At 45.6% G+C, this 26865-nt stretch overlaps 1 protein-coding gene across 1 annotated transcript; it reads right to left on the reverse strand.

Moving 5' to 3' along the window:
• Positions 1 to 252: 252 nt before the first annotated feature.
• LOC137534700 (WAP four-disulfide core domain protein 12-like) lies at positions 253 to 22391 on the reverse strand. Its single transcript, XM_068256314.1, has 4 exons — positions 22171 to 22391; positions 12889 to 13050; positions 3001 to 3122; positions 253 to 341 (listed from the first exon to the last, which is right to left on the reverse strand). The coding sequence occupies exons 1-4, from the start codon at positions 22247 to 22249 to the stop codon at positions 339 to 341; spliced, it is 366 nt and encodes a 121-aa protein (XP_068112415.1). The 5' UTR covers positions 22250 to 22391; the 3' UTR covers positions 253 to 338.
• Positions 22392 to 26865: the final 4474 nt, after the last annotated feature.

Raw genomic sequence — 26865 nt, forward strand, 5'->3', positions numbered from 1 at the left:
GCGGCTTTCTTCGGTGCCCAAATTACTTCAATGCCTTTTTGATTGCATATGCCACCACAACCATAAGCAGGTTAGCTGAGTGTGTTGAACAAACAATACCTATGCAAACATTGGATTGCCATTCAGCATGACCAAAAATAATCAGGCAACAATGACCTAATTCTTTACCAGCTATTACTATACTATTTTTGGCTGCCTGATGCCTACTTTCATGCTATATAACATACACCAATAATACCAACAATACAGTGCTTCTGATTAGTATTTATTCTATCATCTACAAGTTGTTGTTTTTCCAAGCAACGGCTCAAAATTTTTTCCATTCAATGTCTCTTCTTTTACTGAAAAAGAGAACAGAAAAAATAATCAATTGTTTTGTTGAGATAAAAACCTTCTAATTATTCTGTAAGAGCTGTACAATTTAATATCACATTGCTAAATGTAGCCTGTCTGCATGTTGAGTTGATGTGGCTCTGTAAAGTGTAAAGCTTGCTGTACGCCATCGGTTATGGATGTACGTCTGGCTAAAGGGGCATAAATAAATAATTCACTTATTCAGTAGTGGTGCATTGTGGGTGACCACAGATGTTCACTTAAAGCTTAATTATTGCAAGTACCTTCTGTTTTAATCAGGCAAATTACACCAAGAATTATATCTATTGCAACCGAACCACATAATGTTAACCCTTTGAACTATCCGCATATACTCAAATACAAGTTGAACTTGTGTATAAGTTGACTCCAATATCCAACTCTCTTAAGCTGGAATTTTTTATCGACTCAAGTATAAGTCTACCCAGCAAAGTGAATGGCTGCATTTGGGGCTCAGGAGGAGTTAATGACTGCACTGCATACAGTATTGCAGCCATTAACCCGTCCTGTCCCGTAAGTGCAGCCAATACCTCCTCCAGACCCCCAAGTGCTGCAATTGTTCACTACCTTTTATGCAGCCCAGTATTTCCCCCTTGCCCTTTTCCTTGTTAATTGTTGCTGCCAGGACTTTCAGACCTGTGCTTTCTTGGCATTTCCTTTCCTCAAAGTATCACTTACCACTGGGTAAATTGCTGCAAATGGGAATGTCACTATTGGTACACACATTACTCAGTGTGCTCAGTGTTGCCCGTGACTCATGTATAAGTCGACCCTATACTTTTATGAAGTGAATCAGACCTAAATTTCTAGACTTATACTAGAGTATATACAGTATATGATACATATGGATTATAAGTCCATTATTTAAATGCAGCGCAAATAAGCCTATAAAATCACTTGGACTGCAAGAAGTAGCAATATACTGTTGTCATGTTTACATTTAAAGAGTTACTTCACTTCTGTGGAGAGAACTACAAGTAATATGGACAATAATATGTATTTTAGCAAATATTCATTTAGAAAAAGCATATATCTTTGTTTGCATCATTATGTCTCTCTCTCTCGTGCGCAGGTATGTCGGCACATAAGCCGGGAATGTACATTTGGGATTCTGATAGTGGTAACTCAGTATAGTAAGACCCCCAGTACCTGGCACAGGCTAGGATTGCCTAATGCTGGATATGTGTGCTGACTGGTTGCTTGAGAAGTCAAGCAATGGCCCTAAAATAACACTAACCTACCACCGTGCAGATCTGTGCGCAGCAGAAGCAACTTACCAAACCTCCGGGCATGGTCTTCTACACTTCCTGCAGCCCACAGCTACTATTTTTGCATCATCTGTGTACGGCTCCCAAAGCATGCATGTGATTCGATGCGGGTCAGGTGACATGCTGAGAGCCGTGCATGGATGCACAAGAGTAGCTGGGAGCTGCAGGAAGTGTAGAAGATGGCATCCAGAGGTTTGGTAAGTCACTTCTGCTGCTCACAGCTTTGCAAACAACTACAGTTCTGCCCCTGTTCTCAGAGCAAGATCATCCATGTGGCAACCTAAGCAAGTGCCTGGGGTTTAGTGGGTGTCAAGGGGCCTAAATTCAAGCTTCTTTGGCCCATCTCTCACTTCAACTTACCAAAAGAATCAAAAAGGGCAGCCTAAGTTGCTTCCTTGCCTAGGCCCCCTATTTAATCTTAATCCTTCTCTGCCTGCTCCCTCCAGACCTGCCAGTTGGTTGCAACTGCCAGATGCCTAACTTCCAAATAGCCCGGTGTTTTACAGTAGTTAACATCCTTACATTGAAGCACTAAATTATTACATCTACATTTTGGCTGGTGATCAGGACTCTATCTCTCTGGAGTTTGTATGATTTCCCTATATTTGTATGAGTTTATTTGCTGAATTCAGGACTATCCAGAGGTCTCCCACTACTGAAGTAAGTATCCAATGTTTTCTTTTTTTTCACTACAGGTACGCTTAAAAGCAGGGCTGTAACTAGAGGGGAAGAACACCTGCAGGGGGACCCCAACTACTAACCTTCCCTTCCTGACATACAGTGGATTATACTTCAGATCAGGCGTTTTTGTGGCTACACTTGTTATGGGTGTGAAGATCATAATGGCTGCACTTGTTTTATGACCCTTGTGAGTTTGGCCCCAAGGCAGTGAAGGGGACCAAGGGGAGGCAAGGGAAGGGGTGTAAACATTGGGGGGCCCATCAAAGTTGCACTGGGGGGGGGGGGGGGGCACAGATTGTAGTTACACCACTGCTTTAAAGTAACTTTTAAAACTGGAGTTGGGGCAGAATGGAGTTTTGTATAGACCCGTACACACGCCGGACTGGAGGCAACGATGGGTCCGTCGTCACCTCCCGCTGGGTGGGCGTTCCAACGACAGTCCAGCGTGTGTACGCACTGTCGGCGGACTGATACGGCTGTTTCTGAGCGAACCGCCCGGCGGATCGCTCAGAAACAGCCGTATCAGTCCCCCGACAGCGCGTAAACACACCGGACTGTCGTTGGGACGCCCACCCAGCGGGAGGTGACGACGGACCCGTCGTTGCCTCCAGTCCAGCGTGTGTACGGGCCTTATCTCCTACAGTCCAGCTTCAAGATAAAGCAGCTTTGTTATACTTACAAACTCAGGCTTCCCATCTGATGTATCTTTGTTCTTAGGTTGATAGATACAGTCACTATCACATACACCATCACAGCACTTCAGTGTCCAAGGGCAGTCACGATTATCTTCACATGGACTTCCTGTTACAGGAAACCAAATAATACAATTATTATTTTGTGCTCTAAACATACAGTTAAAATATAGATTAGAACCCCCCTAAAGACCAGAGCAATTTTAACGAAATGGGCCACTGCAGCTTTAAAGAGACTCCGTAACAAAAATTGCATCCTGTTTTTTATCATCCTACAAGTTCAAAAAGCTATTCTAATGTGTTCTGGCTTACTGCAGCACTTTATACTATCACTGTCTCTGTAATAAATCAATGTATCTTTCCCCTGTCAGACTTGTCGGCCTGTGTCTGGAAGGCTGCCAAGTTCTTTAGTGTTGTGGTTCTGCTATGAACTCCCCCTTCCAGGCCCCTCTCTGCACACTGCCTGTGTGTTATTTAGGATTAGAGCAGCTTCTCTCTTCTCTCTTATCTTTTACAAGCTGGATAAATCGTCCTCTGAGCTGGCTGGGATTTCACATACTGAAGAATTACAGACAAGGGCAAAGCTGTTTGCAGGAAGAAACAAGCAGCCTGAAACTTCAGTGCATGAGAACAGGGGGAAAGAAATACACAAATGATCTCTTGAGATTCAAAAGGAAGGCTGTATACAGCCTGCTTGTGTATGGATGTATTTTCTATGTGTGGACATACTGTACTACTTCCTGTTTTGGTGGCCATTTTGTTTGTTTATAAACAAACTTTTTAAAACTGTTTTAACCACTTTTAATGAGGCGAGGAGCGGCGAAATTGTGTCAGAGGGTAATAGGAGATGTCCCCTAACGCACTGGTATGTTTACTTTTGTGCGATTTTAACAATACAGATTCTCTTTAAGGCATAGCTGCAGGCCCGTACAACTCAGCACACGAGTGATTTCCCCCCCCCCTTTTCTCCCCACCAACAGAGCTCTCTGTTGGTGGGGTCTGATCGCCCCCCCTTGTGTTTACTTATGTTAATAAATATTTATGTTGCGTCTTTTTGATTGTTTTTTTACTAATTCTTTTTTTCCCCTAAATTCCCTCTCCCCCAGCCGGCCAATCACGCGTTTGGCTGTCATAGGCTTCTGCCTATGAGAGCCGATTGCTCTCTGGTCCCCCAGAGGGACACCCAGTACAGCGCTGCTGGTGATCGCAGCGCTGTACAAGTAAATAGATGGCGATCACGCCGTCTAACAGTCTCCCGAGCGCTCGGAGACTGAAGAGGGGGCAGAGCTCTGCCCTCCGAGCATGAGATGCGCGCGCAGCATGCGCGCAATCTCATGCAAATTGAGCCCCAGGACTTGACTCCAATTGGCGTTAGGCGGTCCTGGGCTGCCTCTGCGACCATGCCCATTGGCGTGGGGCGGTCGCTAAGTAGTTAGGGCAGAAATCACATTACATTCCTACAAATAATGCACTGGAGTGGTACTGTGCATGCCACTTAATGTAGCAACAGCAGTAGTGTGCACACAGCTCTGGGTGTCAGTGGGCTGTGGAGTGTCACACAGAAAAAAAAAACACAGGAGACTGATGTACTAGCTCTCAAAAGGGCTGTTTGGAGTGCTTTCACAGCAAGTAAGTAACAAGAACACTGGCCTAGCTAATGCTTTCCCTACCTATCTGCAGAAAGTCTGACCCTGCTCTCACTAACAGTCAGCAGCCAGCAGAGAATGAATCTATTATGGCCACCGCAACTGCTTTTTAATAGGGAGGTGGGCGGTCCAGGAGGGGGTGCTAGCTGATTGGCTGCCATGTGTCTGCTGAGCTGACTGTAAGGTAAGGGATCAAAGTTTGGCTCCATGATGATGTACTGTATAGGGGGGGGTTTGAACACGCCATATGTTCGAAGTTCGCCGAGAACGCGTACAGCGGAAATTCACAAGGAACTGTCTGCCGGCGAACTGATCAGGCCATCTCTATAGATAGATAGGTATATTATACAGCTGTTAATGCATTAGACAATGCTCACCTTAGCTAATGAAAAACAACCATCCCTGTACTGAATCTGTTTTTTCAAGAAGATTAAGCAAACCCGAATAAACTGGTGAGATAAACAATTATCTAATTTTACTGCTAAATAGGACTTTCCGGGAATGTCATAGTCATATTTTATGTTTAAAAGCTAAAAATCTAACTTTAGATTTGTATTAGCTTTTTTTCTGTCCCCGAACTTAAGAGTTTTTCTATCATGCAGGAGTATTATGGATTGTAATTTGTTATCAGTCAAAGTTAAACTACTGTTTGACCCAAGTCCCACTGCAGAGAAATTCTTAATCCTTAACCCTTAGCATGAGAACAAAAGAAAAAACCAACACAACCTAGTTCTATGTAGGATTAATACGTATAAAGCGAAAAAGAGACTGGTGTTGTTTCTTTAAACTTCCACTGCTCACTTAATTTCAGTCTTATCTTGTATGTTAATGTTTTGCTAATGTCACTTTTTATCATGATTTAACAACATAAAGGACAAATTAATTTTGTGTTAATTTTATTCCTAATTATATTCATAAATTAACACCTGTGCATGAAATTGTTGTAAATCATCTCACTTAATACTACCATATGATTTGTGAAAGCTTTTCAGCTGCTTCCTATCCATGATTTAAGAGCGAACTTAAAATCTGCATGAAGCATGTCTAAATTGAAAAAGCTCAGCTACGCTGTGTTTCTGTTTGTAAAAGAAATGTTTATTTAGCTAGGTCGTAACGCCTGCATACAGCATTACAGTATTATGCTACTGAGTCAGTAGCAGAACAGACAGGGCCAGATTTAGGCCAAGGCCCCCTAGGCCATGGCCTAGGTCACCACAGGAGGAAGGGCACCAAAGCAGCAGGCTAAACTGGTGCAGCATTTGCAAGTGCTGCAATGCGGGGAGATCAGGCGAGTGCCTGACCGCGGTACTCTGCTGCTAGTCGCCTGTGCAGCAGCCACCTTGCTCTCTGTCTCTGTGCATGTTTGCATTGTGGCTATGGACTTGGGCAGCATTGGAGACAGAAAGGAAGAGGAAGCTTTTGCACTGGAGATGAGCAAAGAAATGAATGACACAGATGGCTGCTGCAGTGTGAAGGCAAGCTGGCAACCTATACTAAAAGGGGGCTACATCTGGCTACCTCTATTGGAGGGAAAGGGGGAGGAGTCATCTGGCTACGTATACTAGAGGGAAGGGTCATCTGGCTACCTATACTGGAGTGAAAGGGGGGAGGAGTTGTCTGGCTACCTAAACTGGGGGGGGGGGGGTCATCAGGCTACCTATACTAGAGGGAAGGGGGAGGGGTCATCTCGCTACCTATACTGAAGGGGGGTGGCTGGTGACTGTGGCCTAGGGTGGTAAAGAGTACAAATCCGGCCCTGAGAACAGATTGCTACTGACTCAGCTGTACTTCCTTGACTATCCTACCTGCATAGTGGTTAAGGCAGCCTTTCTCAACCTTTTTACCCTGGGGGAACCCTGCAAATATTTTTGGGATCTTAAGGAACCTTTGTAACTAATTTTTGGATCTAAAGGAACCCCTGCATTTATTTTGCAGGAGACATGGGCCCAGGGCAGTTTCTAGGCTAAAATGCACCCAGGGCGAGGGTTAAAATTGGGCCCTCTCCCCCCGCGGGGCCAGGTATACATGCCCGCAGTGTAGGTTAGCCAGGTCTAGTTGCACCCAGTATAGGTAGCCAGCTATAGGTCCCCCCAGTTTAGGTAGATAGGCATAGTATAGGTAGCCAGGCATAGGTGCCTTCATTATAGTTGCCCCAGTATAGGTAGCCAGGTAGGTGCCTCCAGTATAGGTAGCCGGTATAGTTGCCTCCAGCATAGGTTAGATAGGCAGGTGCCCCCGGTATAGGTTAGATAGGTAGGTGCCCCCAGTACAGGTTAGCTAGATGGGTGCCTCTAGTATAGGGAGTCAGAATTGTTGCCCCCAGCCTAGGTTAGATAGGTAGGTGCCCCCAGTATAGGTTAGTTAGGTAGGTGCCTCCAATATAGGTAGTCAGTATAGTTGCCACCAGTATAGGCTAGGTAGGAAGGTGCCCCCAATACAGGTTAGATAGGTAGGGGCCCTCCAGTATAGGTTAGATTAGGTAGGTGTCCCCCAGTGTGGTTAGATTAGGTAGTTGCCCCCCAGTATAGGTTAGATTAGGTAGGTGCCCCCCAGTGTGGTTAGATTAGGTAGGTGCCCCCCAGTGTGGTTAGATTAGGTAGGTGTCCCCCAGTGTGGTTAGATTAGGTAGGTGCCCCCCAGTATAGGTTAGATTAGGTAGGTGACCCCCCCCCGTGTGGTTAGATTAGGTAGGTGCCCCCCAGTATAGGTTAGATTAGGTAGGTGGCCCCCAGTATAGGTTAGATAGGTAGCTGCCCCCCAGTATAGGTTAGATTAGGTAGGTGCCCCCCAGTATAGGTTAGATTAGGTAGGTGCCCCCCAGTGTGGTTAGATTAGGTAGGTGCTCCCCAATGTGGTTAGATTAGGTAGGTGCCCCCAGTATAGGTTAGATTAGGTAGGTGCCCCCCCAGTATAGGTTAGATAGGTAGCTACCCCCAGTATGGAGGGGGGAGTCAGCCGCGGGGAGGGCAGCCCGACCTCTCCCTCCCTTCCTCTCCGCGGGCCGCCCTCTGTGCTCCCCGTCCAAGTCTGACTGCAGGGAAGCGCTGTGTAGGGAGAGCAACTCACCTCCCTGGTTCCAATCGCCACCGGTTTCCTCTTCTGTCTTCTCCTCACAGCCGCTGATACACACTCTGCTTCCGGCTAAACAGGAAGCAAAGTGTGTATCAGCGGCTATAAAGAGAAGAGGAGACCGGCGGTGATTGGAACCAGGGAGGTGAGTTGCCCTCCCTACACAGCGCTTCCCTTCCCTGCAGTCAGACTCGGAGGGGGGAGCACGGAGGGCGGCCCACGGTGAGGGAGGGAGAGGTCGGGCTGCCCTCCCCGCGGCTGACTCTCCCCTCCATTACAGCGCCCACAACTCCTTCGGCGCCCAGGGCGCCCGCATAGGCCGCACGGCCCTAGAAACGGGCCTGCATGGGCCCATATGCAATTCACTTTTTGACCTTAATATTCTCCTAGGAGATAATATGTCATCTTCTGTTCAAATTAACGGTACTTACGTATTATCCAATCTGGAAAGTTTGGCAGCTTTTTGTTAAAGTTCTGTTGCTCCCCCAGGAAGATCTGACCATTTTTGAAAAGCTGAAAGTCCCTGCTTTCTGTTGGGTCCCAAGTCGGTATGATGCTCAGTTCCAGGGGCGTAACAATAGACACTGCAAGGGATACCTCCGCAGGGGGCCCAGAAGCCAGAGGGGGGCGTGTGGGGGGAAAAGTTTGACAGACTGACAACTAAGGGCATGGAGAGAAAAAACGTATTCTGCCCTCGCACCATTGTTATATTGACTGCATGTGTCCACCACACAGATAAGGAATCATACACACTTTGGAATTTGTACACTGTCCCTACTCCCTAGGGTTTGTAAAAAAACATCTGTCTCTTACTGCTGCAAAGTTCTGATGACTTCATGTACAACCTTACAAACAAAGTAGTCACATTTTGAAAAAAAGTTGTAGACTGTCCCTCATTCAGCAATCACTCCAAAGACATTCCTATATTCTTATCACACACATGCTAATGACTTTATGGTGTCTGATTACTTTTACAACACAATGGAGTGGGTAAGATTGATGTCTGACTGTTGCTGCCTCATTGAGAGCTTGTTGTCTCATACTGAGTCCAAGATCCTGCAATTATAGTATCAATCAGTGACATTCTGAATGTTTTGCCAAAGTTACAGTGAATACTATATCTTATGTTAAGTATGTCATTGTTGTTCCTCCATATAGCATGTGCTCTCATGTAGTAAAATAATACAGCTGTGTGTGTTTGTATGTACTGGGAGCAGAGCTGCGATGAGGGACTTGTTGGCTGCAAGGGGCTGGAGGAAGCCCCGGGTAAGTTGATCTGGGGGTAGCATAGATTGCCTGACATATCCTTTAAGTCTAAGTATTTTTATCTGCATGTGGAAAACACACTGGTCTTCAGTTTTCCTGTGCAGAAAGTGAGGGAAGTGGGGAAGTTTTGCAGGGGGGGTCCAGAGATGTCTAGTTACGCCCCTGCTCAGTTCCTAAGTTATGGGGTTTTGAAGGAAGGGTGTCCCCTGAACTTGGCTGCAGAAAGTGCAATTACAGAAGTACAGGACGAACCGGACATGATGATAAGCAAAACACCTGGTAGATCTTCTTCCTTCACAGCATAAACCTGTGTCTTCAAAACTTATCTCAAGTTATCTCTCATTACAGATGAAGGAGCAGCTATGCACCCTCATCTCCTCTCTGTCTTACTGGCATGGGCAGGAGACTCAATTCCACTGTGCAGCAAAGTGCAGGGGACACCCGTCCCCCAAATCCCCCCCTAACTTGGGAATGGGGCATCGCGTTGACTCCATACCCAGTGCAAAGGCAAGCTGGGACTTTTAGCTTTCCAAAAATGGTTAGATCTGGCTAGAAGATCAAACAGAACTTTAACAAAAAGCTGCCAAACTTTCCAGATGGGATAATAGGTAAGTACCAAAATAACTTTTCAGCACTGCAATGAAAAAGTACCAAAAAGTAGGTGAAAAAGTTCTATAAAAATAATTTTGAGAATTTTCTTGTTTGTAAATGGTTTAAAAGTATTTTATTGGCTAGGTTTGAAAATATCACCTAGGAGAAAACTCAGAAGAAAAAGTGAAATGCATATGGGCCATGGTCTTTAACCACTTTACCCCCACGCGTACGTATTTCTCCGCCCCTTTTTCCATCCTTTAAAAACCAGGGACGGAGAAACACGTACTTTCCGCGTTCCCGACGCTGCCCGCGCTCCCGCTCGTAAACACGCCGCCCGCCGCTAGTAAAACCGCCGCCGCCCGCTCGCCCAGAGATCAATGAACGGGAAAATCCATTCCCGTTCGTTGATCTAAGCCCCGCAATGATCAGCTGCTCTCCTATGGGCAGCGCGATCATTGTGAGAAAAAACTCACGTGTCCAGCCTCCTTATTCTTCCTCCAAGCTTCCGGAAGGAAGCTTGGAGGTCGCATTAAAACAAAAAGTTACTGTGGCCATCTTGTGGCCAAATAGTAAACTACACCCTACACATTTTTCACATACAAATAAATGACTTTTACACATAAAATTAACTCATTACCTCCCACACTCCCCATTTTTTTTTTTTTTTTGTAATTAAAAAAAAATTAAAAAATTTACAATTAAAAAAAATACATAAATAGTTACCTTAGGGACTGAACTTTTTAAATATTTATGTCAAGAGGGTATAACACTGTTACTTTATAAACTATGGGCTTGTAATTAGGGATGGACGCAAAACTGAAAAAAATGCACCTTTATTTCCAAATAAAATATTGGCGCCAAACATTGTGATAGGGACATAATTTAAATGGTTTTATAACCGGGACAAAAGGGCAAATACGTTTCATGGGTTTTAATTACAGTTGCATGCATTATTTAAAAACTATAATGGCCGAAAACTGAAAAATAATTATTTTTTCCCCACATTTTTCCTATTTTCCCATTAAAACACATTTAGAAAAAAATAATTCTTGGCATAATGTCCCACCTAAAGAAAGCCTAATTGGTGGCGAAAAAAACAAGATATAGTTCATTTCATTGCGATAAGTAATAATAAAGTTATAGACGAATGAATGGAAGGAGCGCTGAAAGGTGAAAATTGCTCTGGTGCTCAGGGGGTAAAACCCCTCAGTGGTGAAGTGGTTAAAAGTGGGTCTGGCTGTTTATTTCACTACCCCCTATTACAGTGCCCGGGTGCCCCTCTTTATAATGTCTCCTTATTCTAGTGGTTTTTTTTTACCAATGTTCTCATTATTATTCTGATCCGCAATTGAATGCTTCTTTTTTTTTTGCAGTAACCCCTATTATAGTGTGCTCTATATTACTTCCCCCACGATGGGGGAAAATGCCAAGGAGCCTTCTGCAGAGTAATGTATTGGTGCATTATAAATAAAAGTAAATAATAGGGATGGGACGAATCCACAATTTCTTCGAATCCGGATCCGAATCTAAAAAGGTTCTCGAATATCTCGAACCTTTCGAATCCCGAATCGAACGAATCCTGCACATAAGAATTGTGCGATCCGTGGTATAGTTGCCCGCAGTATAGGTACCCAGGCATAGGTAGCGAGGTAAAGGTGCCTTCAGTATAGCTAGCTAGGTATGGGTGCCTTCAATATTGGTAGCTTTCAGTATAGGTAGCAAGGTATAGGGGCCTGCAGTATAGGTAGCAAGGTATATGGGCCTTCAGTATAGGTAGCAGGGTATATGGGCCTTCAGTATAGGTAGCAGGGTATATGGGCCTTCAGTATAGGTAGCAGGGTATATGGGCCTTCAGTATAGGTAGCAGGGTATAGGGGACTTCAGTATAGGTAGTAAGGTACATGTGGCTTCAGTATAGGTAGGTAGGTAGGTAAAGGGACCTTCAGTATAGGTAGCAGGGTATAGTGCCCTAAGTATAGGTAGGTATGTAGGTAGGTCGGTATAGGGGCCTTTAGGTAGGTATAGGGGCCTTTAGGTAGGTATAGGGGCCTTTAGGTAGGTAGATAAAGGGACCTTCAGTATAGGTAGCAGGGTATGGGGCCTTAAGTATAGGTAGGTAGGTATGTAGGTAGGTATAGGGGCCTTTAGGTAGGTAGGTAGGTAGGTAAAGGGACCTTCAGTATAGGTAGCAGGGTATAGGGCCTTAAGTATAGGTAGGTATGTAGGTAGGTAGGTATAGGGGCCTTTAGGTAGGTAGGTACGTATAAAGGGCCTTTAGGTAGGTGGGTAGGTAGGTAGAGGGACCTTCAGTATAGGTAGCAGGGTATAGGGCCTTATGTATAGGTAGGTGTATATGTAGGTAGGTAGAGGGGCCTTTAGGTAGGTAGTCTATTGCCCCCCAGCAGCATAGGCAGTTTAGTGGCCCCCCAGCAGCATAGGTAGTTTAGTGCCCCCCAGCAGCATAGGTAGTTTATTGCCCCCCAGCAGCATAGGTAGTTTAGTACCCCCCGGCAGCATAGGTAGTTTAGTGCCCCCCAGCATAGGTAGGTAGTCTAGTGCCCCCCAGCATAGGTAGGTAATCTAGTGCCCCCCAGCATAGGTAGGTAATCTAGTGCCCCCCAGCATAGGTAGGTAATCTAGGTAATCTAGTGCCCCCCAGCATAGGTAGTTTAGTGGACCCCCCCACCTGCATAGGTAGTTTAGTGCCCCCCAGCAGCATAGGTAGTTTAGTGCCCCCCAGCAGCATAGGTAGTTTAGTGCCCCCCAGCATAGGTAGTTTAGTGCCCCCCAGCATAGGTATTTTAGTGGCGCATAGGTAGTTCAGTGCCCGAGCCCCCCCCCCCCAGCAGTCTAGTGCCCCCCGACCAGCGTAGGTACTCTTACTGCCCCCATACTGTACCTGTCTGTTGTTCTCACTCTCTCAGTCCGTCCGTCCGTCTTCAGTCTCAGCCAGGTCTTCTACGCGAGAGCAACGTCCACACCGTCCACACCTCGGGCCTTCACTGAACTATAGGCGGGGCGGCATCAACGTCATCACACTGCGATGGAACGCGAGGTCGGCGGGGGTCGCGATGACGTCACAAGCGGTGCAGGTAATGTATACACAGCGATCGCGGCGGCAAAACGTTGCGGCGGATTCGTCGGATTCGTATGCGCTAAAATGGCATGGGGATTTGAATCCACGAATCTCGAATCTTTCTTAAGATTCGAGGGATTCGTGGATTCGTCAGATTCGAGGTCCCATCCCTAGTAAATAACAACGGCTATGCAAACAAATATCTTTCACAGATATAAACTTACTGAAAAATGGTGGTACGCAGTCGTATCCACATTTGGTTTCGCAGCATTTAAGGCTTCCATCACAAATTTGGTCAGAGTCACATTTGTTTTTTGTTTCAACGCAGTCAGTGTTATTCTCCTGGTCTTCAGGGACTTCTGGGCATCCTCCTGGCTTCACTATTCCTACAAAACATAAAAAGAAAAAACAGCCATTTCTGAGATGTAGTAGTTTATGAATACACAAAATACTGAACGCTTGATTTACTAACACTAACCAAAACTAGACATTTGTTTGGGACGTGGCTTCCTTTTGACCTCCCCCACTGAGGCGAGGGTACTCTCACAGGACGGGGTCTAAGTGACCACAGGTCTTCACTAGGGAGGATCAATGAGATGCAAATATTTCGGAGTTAATGCAGATGTATATACATTTTTATGCAAACATATGCAGCTTGAAAATGGACCAATACATTTTAAACCTGGGTGGGACTTGATTGGTCCATTTCCAAGCTGCATATATTTACCGCATATAAGCCGACGCGTGCATAAGCCGAGGTACCCACTTTTCCCTCAGAAACCAGGAAAAAGGGTATGACTCACATATAAGCCCCCTCCCTAATATAGCCCGTTAACAGTAGCCAGATGTCCCCCCATTATAAGTCAGCCCCCCTCCTCATAGCCTGATGTGCCCCAGGATCATACAGTTGTGTCTCAAGAAGCCACTAGATGGTGTCATAGATATGAGACACAGCGATTGCCACACAGGAAGAATCCTCGATCATTGCACTGCTGACACGCTGCTTGCATGCTCCACTCCACAAGCCAGGGGACACAGATAGTCTTGAGCAGCACACTCTGCACACCATGTTGCAGAGGATGAGGGGCACGGACACAGCAGGGCGCAAGTTCGTAAGAGCAGGATCACTAGTGCGCAATCCTTACGCTCCTCTGCCATTAACAAAACCTGCTCCACCATCTGTTTTGCTACACTCACTCGCATACAAGCCGAGGGGGTAACGTTTTGGCACATTTTTTCATGCTGAAAAATTAGGCTTATACGCGAGTATATACAGTACATAAAAATTTACATAAATCTCACAAACGCCTAAATATTTGCATCATATTGATCATCTTTAGTCTTCACCAGAGCATCTCGCAAGAGGCAATGGACTACCTAGCCCCACCAGGTGGCACCAATGAGAAATGCCCCAACAGTGTTTAGGAGAACAAGTAACACCACAGTTAGGAGGAGTAAGTCAATAACAGTTTGGATCGGGGCAGGTGGCAAACAATCGTAATCAAGGATGGACAGAGATCAGGGCAGGCAGAGTTCATGCATATTTCAGTAGATGAGGGATGTCAAACCGGTCCTTCAAGGGCCGAGGTCCTCACACATTTTTGACCAAGCTCAAAATAATTGATGGGTCTGAATTGGGAAAGGTGTGGTCCATCAGATAGAACACATTTCTCCTTTTCTCAGTCCATCTTAAACACTGGCATGGATCTGGCCCTCTAGGCCTGGAGTTCGACACCTGTGCAGTAGATGGTCCAGGGGTTGAGGCAGGTGGCAGAGCAGATAATACAAAAAAAAAAGCCAAAGTAAAAACCCTGGGGACGGTCATACAATACCATCAGATTTGACAGATGAATCAGAACCAGCTATGGTCATGGCTGCTTTACATAGGCACCAGATTCATAATTGGTGCATCAAAGCATAATGCATGTGCAATCGCGGCATCCAGGATCCACACATGCAGAACTGTGGCGCGCAGAATCGGGAAAAAAGGGCGCAGGAGCTTTGCAGTGGGGGTAGATTAAGGCTAGAAGGGGGGTTGTTAGGTACAGGTAGAGGAAGGTCTTAGGGTTAGGCATCTGTAAAGGGAGGGTTCTGTGTGAAAGTAGGGTTACTTTAAAGGGAGCCTAAACTGAGAAGGATATGGATCCTTTCCTTCTAAAATACTGCCAGTTGCCTGACTCTCCTGCTGATTCTGTGTCTCTAATACTTTTAGCCACAGCCCCTCAAGAAGCATGCAGATCAGGTGCTCTGACTGAAGTCAGACTGGATTAGCTGCATGCTTGTTTCAGGTGTGTGATTCAGCCACTACTGCAGCCAAAGAGATCAACAGGACTGCCAAGCAATTGGTATTGTTTAAAAGGAAACAACCATAATCCATATTCCTCACATATTCCCGTTAAGACATAGTAAAATATCAGTACAGATTACCGATATTTTACTATTTACTACTAGTGGTAGAATATCGGTAATATGAAAGCCTCAGAATATCTGCCTTTTTACTTTACATGTATGCGTGGCCAGGGCCGGATTTGTGCTCTTTACCACCCAAGGCCACTGTCACCAGCCGCCCCCCTTCAGTATAGGTAGCGAGATGATCCCCTTTTCTCCAGTATAGGTAGCCAGATGACCCCTCACCCCTCCCCTCTAGTATACATAGCCAAATGACTCCTCCCCCCTTTCCCTCTAGTATAGGTAGCCTGATGACCCCCCCCCCCCCAGTATAGGTAGCCAGTTGACCCCTCCCCCTTTCCCACCAGTATAGGTAGCCAGATGACTCCCTTAATTCCTCATTTTCCCACCTCCCTTCAGTATAGGTAGCCAGCTCACCTTCACACCGCAGCAACCATCAGTGTCACTCATTTCTCCGCTCGTCTCCAGTGCAGAAGTTTCCTCTTCCTTTCCGTCTCCAATGCTGCCCAAGTCCATAGCCACCAGCCACAATGCGAACGTGCACAGAGATCAAGGTGGCTGCTGCCCAGGCGGCTAGCAGCAGAGTACCGCAGTCAGGTGCTCGCCTGATCTCCCTGCATTGCAGCATTTGCAAGCTTGCACAAGTTTACCCTGCTGGTTTGGTGCCCTTGCTCCTGTGGTGCCCTAGGCCATGGCCTATAGGCCTTGCCCTAAATCCGGCCCTGTGCGTGGCGTGCATGCATGTGCAAAGCTCCCACCAAAGATTCAAAACTTTGGAATACCCACTTAGGAGACTCAGCTGGGATCAGCAACACAGCCAGGCGGGCCAGTAAGTGTGGCTACATTATTTTAGATCTATCTAACTTAAAATAAAATGTTACACGTTATTCTAATTCAGGGACAGCGATGTCAATGAGGCAAAGAGGGCAATTGCTCCAAGGCCCCCGTCCAGTACAGGGGGCCCCGCCGCAGGCCACGCTGTCTACTCCCCACTGTAACTTTACTGACCATAAGCAAACCATCCACACTGATCACATAAGCAGCATTACTGACCTTAAAGAGAACCTGAATTGAAAATAAAAAGTCAAAATAACCATACACAGGTCATACTTACCTCCTGTGTAGTCTACACCTCAATCTTTTTCTCCTCTCCGGCATCCCATTTGTCCACTGTGATTAATGGAATGCTCCATTCTCCATTTTAAAAATGGCCATTACCCCATAACAGCTTTCTGGTCAGCACACTGTTAAACTGTAATAGTGCCCACTTAACCACTTGAGGACCGTGGGCTTTACCCCCCTTAAAGAGGAACTGTAACGACAAAACGGCCCCTGGGGGGTACTCACCTCGGGTGGGATAAGCCTCCGGATCCTAATGAGGCTTCCCACGCCGTCCTCCACCCGTCAGGGGTCTCGCTGCAGCCCTCCGTGCAGCGGTGACGTAATATTTACCTTCCTGGCTCCTGCGCAGGCGCTCTGACGGCTGTCGGCGCCGAAGTAGGCGGAAATACCCGATCGCCGTCGGGTCTGCTCTACTGCACAGGCGCAAGTTTCCGGCGCCTGCGCAGTAGAGCGGACCCGACGGAGATCAGGTATTTCCGTCTATTTCCGTGCCGAAAGTCGCCACAGCGCCCCCGCTGGAGCCAGCAAAGGTAAATATTGAACTGACAGTCGGCACAGTCGCCGGCTGTTCGGAGGGCTGCGGCGAGACCCCCGTGGGACAGAGGACGGCGTGGGAAGCCTCATTAGGATCCGGAGGCTTCCCCCACCCGAGGTGAGTACCCCCCAGGGGATCTTTTTAATGTTACAGAGTCTCTTTAAGGACCAGACCATTTTTTTCCATTCAGACCACTGCAGCTTTCACGGTTTATTGCTCGCTCATACAACGTACCACCTAAATTAATTTTGGCTCCTTTTCTTGTCACTAATAAAGCTTTCTTTTTGTGCTATTTGATTGCTGCTGCGATTTTTACTTTTTATTATATTCATCAAAAAAGACATGAATTTTGTCAAAAAAAATGATTTTTTAACTTTCTGTGCTGACATTTTTCAAATAAAGTAAAATTTCTGTATACATGCAGCACGAAAAATGTGGACAAACATGTTTTTAATTAAAAAAAAAACACATTCAGCCTATATTGATTGGTTTGGGTAAAAGTTATAGCGTTTACAAACTATGGTGCAAAAAGTGATTTTTCCCATTTTGAAGCATCTATGACTTTTCTGACCACCTGTCATGTTTCATGAGGGGCATTCCAGGATAGTATAAATACCCCCCAAATGACCCCATTTTGGAAAGAAGACATCCCAAAGTATTCACTGAGAGGCATGGTGAGTTCATAGAAGATTTTATTTTTTCTCACAAGTTAGTGGAAAATGACACTTTGTGACAAAAAAGAAAAAAAAAAGTTTCCATTTCTGCTAACTTGTGACAAAAAAAAATGAAATCTGCCACGGACTCACTATGCTCCTCTCTGAATACCTTGAAGTGTCTACTTTCCAAAATGGGGTAATTTGTGGGGTGTGTTTACTGTCCTGGCATTTTGGGGGGTGCCTAATTGTAAGCACCCCTGTAAAGCCTAAAGGTGCTCATTGGACTTTGGGCCCCTAAGCGCAGTTAGGCTGAAAAAAAGTGCCACACATGTGGTATTGCCGTACTCAGGAGAAGTAGTATAATGTGTTTGAGGTGTATTTTTACACATACCCATGCTGGGTGGGAGAAATATCTCTGTAAATGACAATTGTTTGATTTTTTTTTACACACAATTGTCCATTTACAGAGATATTTCTCCCGCTCAGCATGGGTATGTGTAAAAATACACCCCAAAACATATTATGCTACTTCTCCTGAGTACGGCGATACCACATGTGTGGCACTTTTTTGGACCCTAACTGCGCTAAGGGGCCCAAAGTCCAATGAGTACCTTTAGGATTTCACAGGTCATTTTTGTTTCAAGACTACTCCTCACGGTTTAGGGCCCCTAAAATGCCAGGGCAGTATAGGAACCCCACTAATGACCCCATTTTAGAAAGAAGACACCCCAAGGTATTCCGTTAGGAGTATGGTGAGTTCATAGAAGATTTTATTTTTTGTCACAAGTTAGCGGAAATTGATTTTAATTGTTTTTTTTTCACAAAGTGTCATTTTCCGCTAACTTGTGACAAAAAATAAAATCTTCTATGAACTCACCATACTCCTAACGGAATACCTTTGGGTGTCTTCTTTCTATAATGGGGTCATTTGTGGGGTTCCTATACTGCCCTGGACTTTTAGGGGCCCTAAACCGTGAGGAGTAGTCTTGAAACCAAATGTCGCAAAATGACCTGTGAAATCCTAAAGGTACTCATTGGACTTTGGGCCCCTTAGCGCACTTAGGGTGTAAAAAAGTGCCACACATGTGGTACCGCCGTACTCAAGAGAAGTAGTATAATGTGTTTTGGGGTGTATTTTTACACATACCCATGCTGGGTGGGAGAAATATCTCTGTAAATGACAATTGTTTGATTTTGTTTACACACAATTGTCCATTTACAGAGAAATTTCTCCCACTCAGCATGGGTATGTGTAAAAATACACCCCAAAACACATTATACTACTTCTCCTGAGTACGTCGATACCACATGTGTGGCACTTTTTTGGACCCTAACTGCGCTAAGGGGCCCAAAGTCCAATGAGTACCTTTAGGGTTTCACAGGTCATTTTTGTTTCAAAACTACTCCTCACGGTTTAGGGCCCCTAAAAGTCCAGGGCAGTATAGGAACCCCACTAATGACCCCATTTTAGAAAGAAGACACCCCAAGGTATTCCGTTAGGAGTATGGTGAGTTCATAGAAGATTTTATTTTTTGTCACAAGTTAGCGGAAATTGATTTTAATTGTTTTTTTTTTCACAAAGTGTCATTTTCCGCTAGTTTGTGACAAAACATAAAATCTTCTATGAACTCACCATACTCCTAACGGAATACCTTTGGGTGTCTTCTAGAATGGGGTCATTTGTGGGGTTCCTATACTGCCCTGGCATTTTAGGGGCCTTAAACCGTGAGGAGTAGTCTTGAATAGTCTTGATCTATGGGTGTGGGTGGGTGATCAGATTGCCCGCAAGGGGCAGGTTAGGGGCTGATTGATGGGTGGCAGTGACAGGGGGTGATTGATGGGTGGCAGTGACAGGGGGTGATTGATGGGTGATTGACATGTGATCAGTGGGTTATTACAGGGAAGAACAGATGTAAATATTGCACTGGCGAATTGATAAGGGGGGGCAATCTGAGCATGTAGGCGGGTGATTGGGTGCCCGCAAGGGGCAGATTAGGGTCTAATCTGATGGGTAACAGTGACAGGTGGTGATAGGAGGTGATTGATGGGTGATTGATGGGTAATTAGTGGGTGTTTAGGGTAGAGAACAGATGTAAACAATGCATTTGGAAGGTGATCTGATGTCGGATCTGCGGGCGATCTATTGGTGTGGGTGGGTGATCAGATTGCCCGTAAGGGGCAGGTTAGGGGCTGATTGATGGGTGGCAGTGACAGGGGGTGATTGATGGGTGATTGACAGGTGATTGACAGGTGATCAGGGGGGATAGAGGCATACAGTACATAGGGGGGGGGGGGGTCTGGGAGAATCTGAGGGGTGGGGGGTGATCAGGAGGGAGCAGGGGGCAGTTTAGGGAATTTAAAAAAAATAGTGTCGTCAGATAGTGACAGGGAGTGATTGATGGGTGATTAGGGGGGTGATTTGGTGCAAACAGGGGTCTGGGGGTGGGCAGGGGGGGGTCTGAGGGGTGCTGTGGGCGATCAGGGGGCAGGGGGGGGGAAATCAGTGTGCTTGGGTGCAGACTAGGGTGGCTGCAGCCTGCCCTGGTGGTCCCTCGGACACTGGGACCACCAGGGCAGGAGGCAGCCTGTATAATAGGCTTTGTATACATTACAAAGCCTATTATACAAATGGATCAGCGGATTTCTTCCTTACTCCGCCCGCCGGCGCTGCTAAGTGGCCGGCGAGCTGGAGGCTAAATCCCCGGCCATCGATCCCCGGCGGAGGATCGCGTCACGGATGACGCGATCGCTCCGCCCATGCCCGTACAAGGACCGCCGCCTCTCGTACATGCGGCGGTCCTTGCGGGATCCACTTTCCGGCCACCCACGTGCAGTGGGCGGTCGTTAAGTGGTTAAGCTACAGAAAAGCATGGACATTACATTGCGCATTCAGTTGTAACTGACAGCTGCTGATATATAACTGACAGCAACTGGTATATTTCAGTTCTGACAAAATATTGTCAGAACTGGAAGGGATCACTATAAGAAGAAAATGGTGAGCTTCTGAGAGGAACTGACGGTGAGGTTAGTATGTAATATTCATTTGCAGCTACGTCATGTGTTTATTTCAAATAATTGTACTCACTTCAGGTTCCCTTTAACACCATAATTCATTAGTCAGGTGAAGACTAAAGGGGGTTGGGGGCTGCAGTCGGCTTAGGGGCCCTGGGGGCTATTTTTCCTTGAAGGGGGGGTAGGGGGGCCCCAAGCTTAAAGTGAACCTCCAGACTAAAAATCTACTCAGCAGCACTGAAAAGGCTTGGTGTTTCTTTAACAGTTTCACAGGATGAGAACTTCATTTTTCTTATCCAAACCTCATCTTTTGGCTGCATAGAAGCTAAGCTCCGCCCATCAAAGAAAATTGCCCAGGCATTTTTCCCCTCATACTGTGCAAAGTATGATGGGATTTCTGATGTTGTTGTTCTTCTTGCCTAGCAACTGGGTGGGATGGTCAGGACACAGGACGGTTGGAACTGTTTCTCATGCTCCCTGTCACCTCCTTTCAACCAAAAAGATGGCTGCCCTCATGAAATCACAAGCATATGCCTGTTCTTCTAAAACAAGGTGGGTAAGAGATTATATTACCTATCTATTTTAATTAACATAACTAATGTAACTTAATGACAGTATGTTTGTTTAGGCTGAAGCTCCTCTTTAAGTTTGCTCCAGTGGCCCTTGAACCAGATCCATCTGAAAATGGCGCCTGCAAATAATGGCGCACGGTGTTGCCGCTTATCGCTATTTAACGTTAAAGCCTTATTGTTATTTAACGTTAAAGCCTTATTGTTATTTAGCGTTAACACAAATAACCCTCTCTGTACCTATCCCTAACCCCTAAACCCCCCTTGGAGGTGCCTAACCCTATCACCCCCCTGGAGGTGCCTAACCCTAACACCCCCCTGGTGGTGCCTAACCCTAAGACCCCCCTGGTGGTGTCTAACCCTAACCACCCCTCTGGTGGTGCCTAACCCTAAGACCACCCTGGTGGTGCCTAACCCTAAGACCCCCCTGATGGTGCCTAACCCTAAGACCACACCAGTGGTGCCTATCCTTGACAGTGTTACATTAAATCCATTCACCGTTTTGCAGTTAAATAACGTCTGCAGTTTGGTTTATGTAGGGCGCTATTGATAAATAATGTTACTGTGGGCAATAACGTCTGCTGTTTGGCAAATGAACTGCACTATTGATAAATAACGTTAGTGTGTGCCACTATTGATAAATAACATTAGTGTGTGCCGTTTTTCTTCTTCTTTTCCTTGTGCGCCATTATTATGCAGTACTAACGATAAATAGCGATAAGCGTACCTTTTTAATGCGGCGACATTTTTATGCATAGGCGCTGTGTGCCATTATTCACTGATCCACCTTGAACCAGCCCTGTTCTAATTACAGCAGTTTAGTAAATGTACCCCCATATGGCCTAATCTGGTAACGTTGAAGAACGCCTGTGAACCTGAAATGGCCCTTCTACCCTGGTCTTGAGTCATTAACAATTATCAGCTATAAAAATGCTTTTCAACTCATTTGTACTGTTTTGGATTCATGAAGAAACCATGCTTGCTGCACCTACCTGTACACAACTATAACACTGCACACAGAGACCCTTCAGCATTAGTTCTATATGACTTAGTTGAGGGTTGGAAACTTTAGCCTCCTATCAGCAAACATTCTCTTATAAATCACTTTGCTGTGTTCACCAGAGTTTCCCAACCCTGGATAATGTTAGTAAATCATCCCCAGTGAGTTGCATATTGTGTGTAAGGGACAATAACAGTACTCACCCAATTCCACCTCGTGAGAGAGAACCACGGCCATGACTCCACACATAACCAAGAAAAGGACTTGCACAAATCGACCCATACTGGAGCAGTGATACAGGAAGATGTGTGATAGCTGGTTCAAGTCTTGCAGATATGTCAAAACGGTCTAGTCTGCCCAGGAATAACATATATACACACATACAAAAGGGTGTCATTGTGTTCCTATATAATGAAGAGAATGTGTAACTGAGACATTATTATGAACATCCTTGGGCTAAACAGAGCTGTTTCCTGTAATGTGCTACCGAACCTTCGAAATATTCACTGGATGTTGTACAATGAAGCAAATTGTAATACATCTCAATGACCAGATAGCTAACAATATAGTATCCTTACCATAGAAGAAGTAGGTCAAGTTACGCTCATTATAATATGTAACAAGTTTCCGGGTGCCTCACTTAGGATGAGAAAACTATATAGAAACACAATTAAACACAAAGACAACAAAATTCAGGCTAAAGAAACAATTAAACTCCTATCTGTAAAGAGAGGCCTTCTCATTTTACAGAGCCATACTAATCTTCTAACGTGCACACAGCTGGACTCCTCACCCAAAGTGATCACAATGGGTTGTTTTGGGCAATGCTAATTTAACCACTTGACCACTGAGGGGTTTTACCCCTGAAACACCAGAGCAATTTTCACCTTTCAGCGCTCCTTCCATTATTATTATTATTATTATTATTATTTATTGTATTTATAAAGCGCCAACATATTACGCAGCGCTGAACATTAATTTAGGTTACAGACAATATTTAGGGGTGACATACAGCAATATGACAATACAGGAATAATAGAAAACCAGATCACACACCATAGTATGAGTACCAGGTAATGCTTAGTCAGTCACTGGATGGAGCATGGAGATTAGGCAAGTTAGGTTCACTCAGATGCATAGCATGGGTTCACAGTAATGGAGGAGCATGATCAGGTAGGACACAAAAGGAGGAGGACCCTGCCCAAAGGCTTGCAATCTAGAGGGAGAGGTAAGGACACGAACGGTAGGGGACCAGAGTTCAGCTGTAGGTTTAGAGCACTTGTGAGGGGTAGTAGGCCAGAGTGAAAAGGTGAGTTTTGAGGGCTTTCTTGAAGATGTTGAAGGAGGGGGCTGCCCTAATGGGTGGAGGTAGGGAGTTCCATAGTGTTGGAGCAGCTCTTGAGAAGTCCTGGAGGCGTGCATGGGACTGGGTGATGCGGGGGGCGGTTAGGCGAAGTTCATTGGAAGAGCGGAGTGAGCGGCTAGGTGTGTACCTCTGAGTAAGATCGGAAATGTAGGTTGGACAGGTTTTGTGGACAGATTTGTAGGTCAGACACATTCCATTCATTCGTCTATAACTTTATTATTACTTATTGCAATGAAATGATCTTGTTTTTTTCGCCACCAAATAGGCTTTCTTTAGGTGGGACATTATGCCAAGAATTATTTTATTCTAAATGTGTTTTAATGGGAAAATAGGAAAAAATTTGGGAAAAAATCATTATTTTTCAGTTTTCGGCCATTGTAGTTTTTAAAGGGGCACTATGGCGAAAAAATGTGATTTTTAGGTAGTGGCATATGCATAGCTATATTTAGAGCATAGATGTTTACATGTAGTGAGGTAAAGTTTTTTTTTTTTTTACACTGACATCAGCATGGTGTACTTTTATAGCCACGTCGGCAGATGTATCTTTCTGACGCGACTCAGCCTAATCCATGTATTTGCAGGAGGCATCTTTCCCTCTTGTAGTAACTGCCGTTTTAGTTTCCTCCTCTGTGCAGCGCTGGAAGGTTTGTGCCATATTTCAACTGCACGATCGTGCAGTTACACTGATCCCCCATGTGCCGTAAAGTGTACTAACTTATTTGCTGCGTGGAGAGTGGAACGCACCCTCCCTCTTAGGTGGGACGCAACTGCCGAGTAAGGAGGACTGAGAAGGAACGCAGCATCACTGATGACGCTGCCCGGCAAGGACCCCTGTAGCAAAGCTGGCATTGAAACGGACACCTAATGTTGTCCGTTTCTATGTCTACCAGGCTTCGCTTAGTGAAGTGCGCAGAGCCGGCGGATTGATTGCGCAGACACAAGCACTGTAGCTGTGTGCTGCTATTCATTCCGGAATTGTGCGCAGTTCACTAAGCGAAGCCTGGTTGAAATATGGCACAAACCTTCCAGCGCTGCACAGAGGGGGAAACTAAAACGGCAGTTACTACAAGAGGGAAAGATGCCTCCTGCAAATACATGGATTAGGCTGAGTTGCGTCAGAAAGATACATCTGCCGACTTGGCTATAAAAGTACACCATGCTGATGTCAGTGTAAAAAAAAAAAAAAAAAAACTTTACCTCACTACATGTAAACATCTATGCTCTACATATAGCTATGCATATGCCACTACCTAAAAAACACGATTTTTCGCCATAGTGCCACTTTAAATAATGCATGCTACTGTAATTAAAACCCATGAAATGTATTTGCCCATTTGTTCCGGTTATTACACCATTTAAATTAAGTCCCTATCACAATGTTTGACGCCAATATTTTATTTGAAAATAAAGGTGCATTTTTTTCAGTTTTGCGTTCATCCCTAATTACAAGCCCATAGTTTATAAACTAACAGTGTTATACCCTCTTGACATAAATATTTAAAGAGTTCAGTCCCTAAGGTAACTGTAACGGTCTGCTCAGCTGTCTGCACGGGCAGTCGGCTGTTTGTCCATTCCTTAAAGAAAACCTGAACTGAAAATTAAAAGTCAAAATAAGCTTACACAAGTCATACTTACGTTCCATGTAGCCTACTCCTCAGTGTCTTTTTCCTGTCCCGCATCCTATTTGTTCACTGTGATTAGTGTTGGGCGAAAAACTGTCTTTTAAATGTGGAAAATGTCATGTTTCTTTGCACAGGTAACATGCTTTTTGTCACCATGCAGTCATAAATGTAATACAGAGAAGAGGTTCCAGGAAAAGGGACCGGTAACGCTAACCCAGCACAAGCAGCAGAACACGTGATGGAAGAGGAGGAGGCGCAGGAGGAGAAGGCCACGCTTTTTGAGACACAACATCCCAGGCCTTGCATGAGGACAAATAGCGTGCAGATATAGCAATGCTTTTTGCCGCCATGCAGTCATAAATGTAATACAGATGAGAGGTTCAATAAACAGGGACCGGAAACGCTAACCCAGGCCAGCAGCAGCAGCAGCACACGTAAGGAACAGGAGGAGGCGCAGGAGGAGAAGGCCACGCTTTTAGAGACACAACATCCCAGGCCTTGCATGAGGACAAATAGCGTGCGGATATAGCAATGCTTTTTGCCGCCATGCAGTCATAAATGTAATACAGATGAGAGGTTCAATAAACAGGGACCGGAAACGCTAACCCAGGCCAGCAGCAGAAGCAGCACACGTGATGGAACAGGAGGAGGCGCAGGAGGAGAAGGCCACGCTCACAGACACAACAACCCAGGCCTTGCATGAGGACAAGAAGCGTGCGGATAGCATGCTTTTTGCCGCCATGCAGTCATAAATGTAATAAAGATGAGAGGTTCAATAAACAGGGACTGGAAACGCTAACCCAGGCCAGCAAGCAGCAGCAGCACACGTGATGGCGCAGGAGGAGGCGCAGGAGGAGAAGGCCACGCTTTTTGAGACACAACATCCCAGGCCTTGCATGAGGACAAATAGCGTGCGGATATAGCAATGCTTTTTGCTGCCATGCAGTCATAAATGTAATACAGATGAGGGGTTCAATAAACAGGGACCTGAAACGCTAACCCAGGCCAGCAGCAGCAGCAGCACACGTGATGGAACAGGAGGAGGCGCAGGAGGAGAAGGCCACACTTTCAGACACAACAACCCAGGCCTTGCATGAGGACAAGAAGCGTGCGGATAGCATGCTTTTTGCCGCCATGCAGTCATAAATGTAATAAAGATAAGAGGTTCCATAAACAGGGACCGGCAGCGCTAACCCAGCAGCAGCACACGTGATGGAACAGGAGGAGGCGCAGGAGGAGAAGGCCACGCTTTCAGACACAACAACCCAGGCCTTGCATGAGGACAAGAAGCGTGCGGATAGCATGTTTTTTGCCGCCATGCAGTCATAAATGTAATACAGATAAGAGGTTCAATAAACAGGGACCGGAAACGCTAACCCATCACAGATGGTCATTGTTCATGTTACTTGGTTGGGGTCCAGGAGTGTTGCATAGTCGTTTCCAATCCAGGATTGATTCATTTTAATTTGAGTCAGACGGTCTGCATTTTCTGTGGAGAGGCGGATACGCCGATCTGTGACGATGCCTCCGGCAGCACACCAAAAAGAAAAGTAGTTCCCTAAGAACCGCACCACTCACATCAATAATGGATAATCAACAACCTTTATTCAGTATACAAAATATAAAAACACACTAAAAACAATAGATCATGAGGCACATGATAATAATGATAATTCCGCTAAATAATTCATGTAACCGCAATGCCTGCAAACTACCTCCTCAATTGATACAGGAGAATGAACTAATACAATACATGTGTCTATAAATAACAAGAGTCAAGGATCCCCTGACAAGCTGTCAGCAGAATATGTGCAAAATAGTGCAAACAGTGGATAAATGATGCCTCTGGCAGCACTGAAACAGCGTTCCGACATAACGCTGGCTGCCGGGCAAGCCAGCATCTCTACTGC

This window comes from Hyperolius riggenbachi, chromosome 10, assembly GCF_040937935.1.
Source record: "Hyperolius riggenbachi isolate aHypRig1 chromosome 10, aHypRig1.pri, whole genome shotgun sequence".
NCBI classification, from domain to species: Eukaryota; Metazoa; Chordata; class Amphibia; order Anura; family Hyperoliidae; genus Hyperolius; species Hyperolius riggenbachi.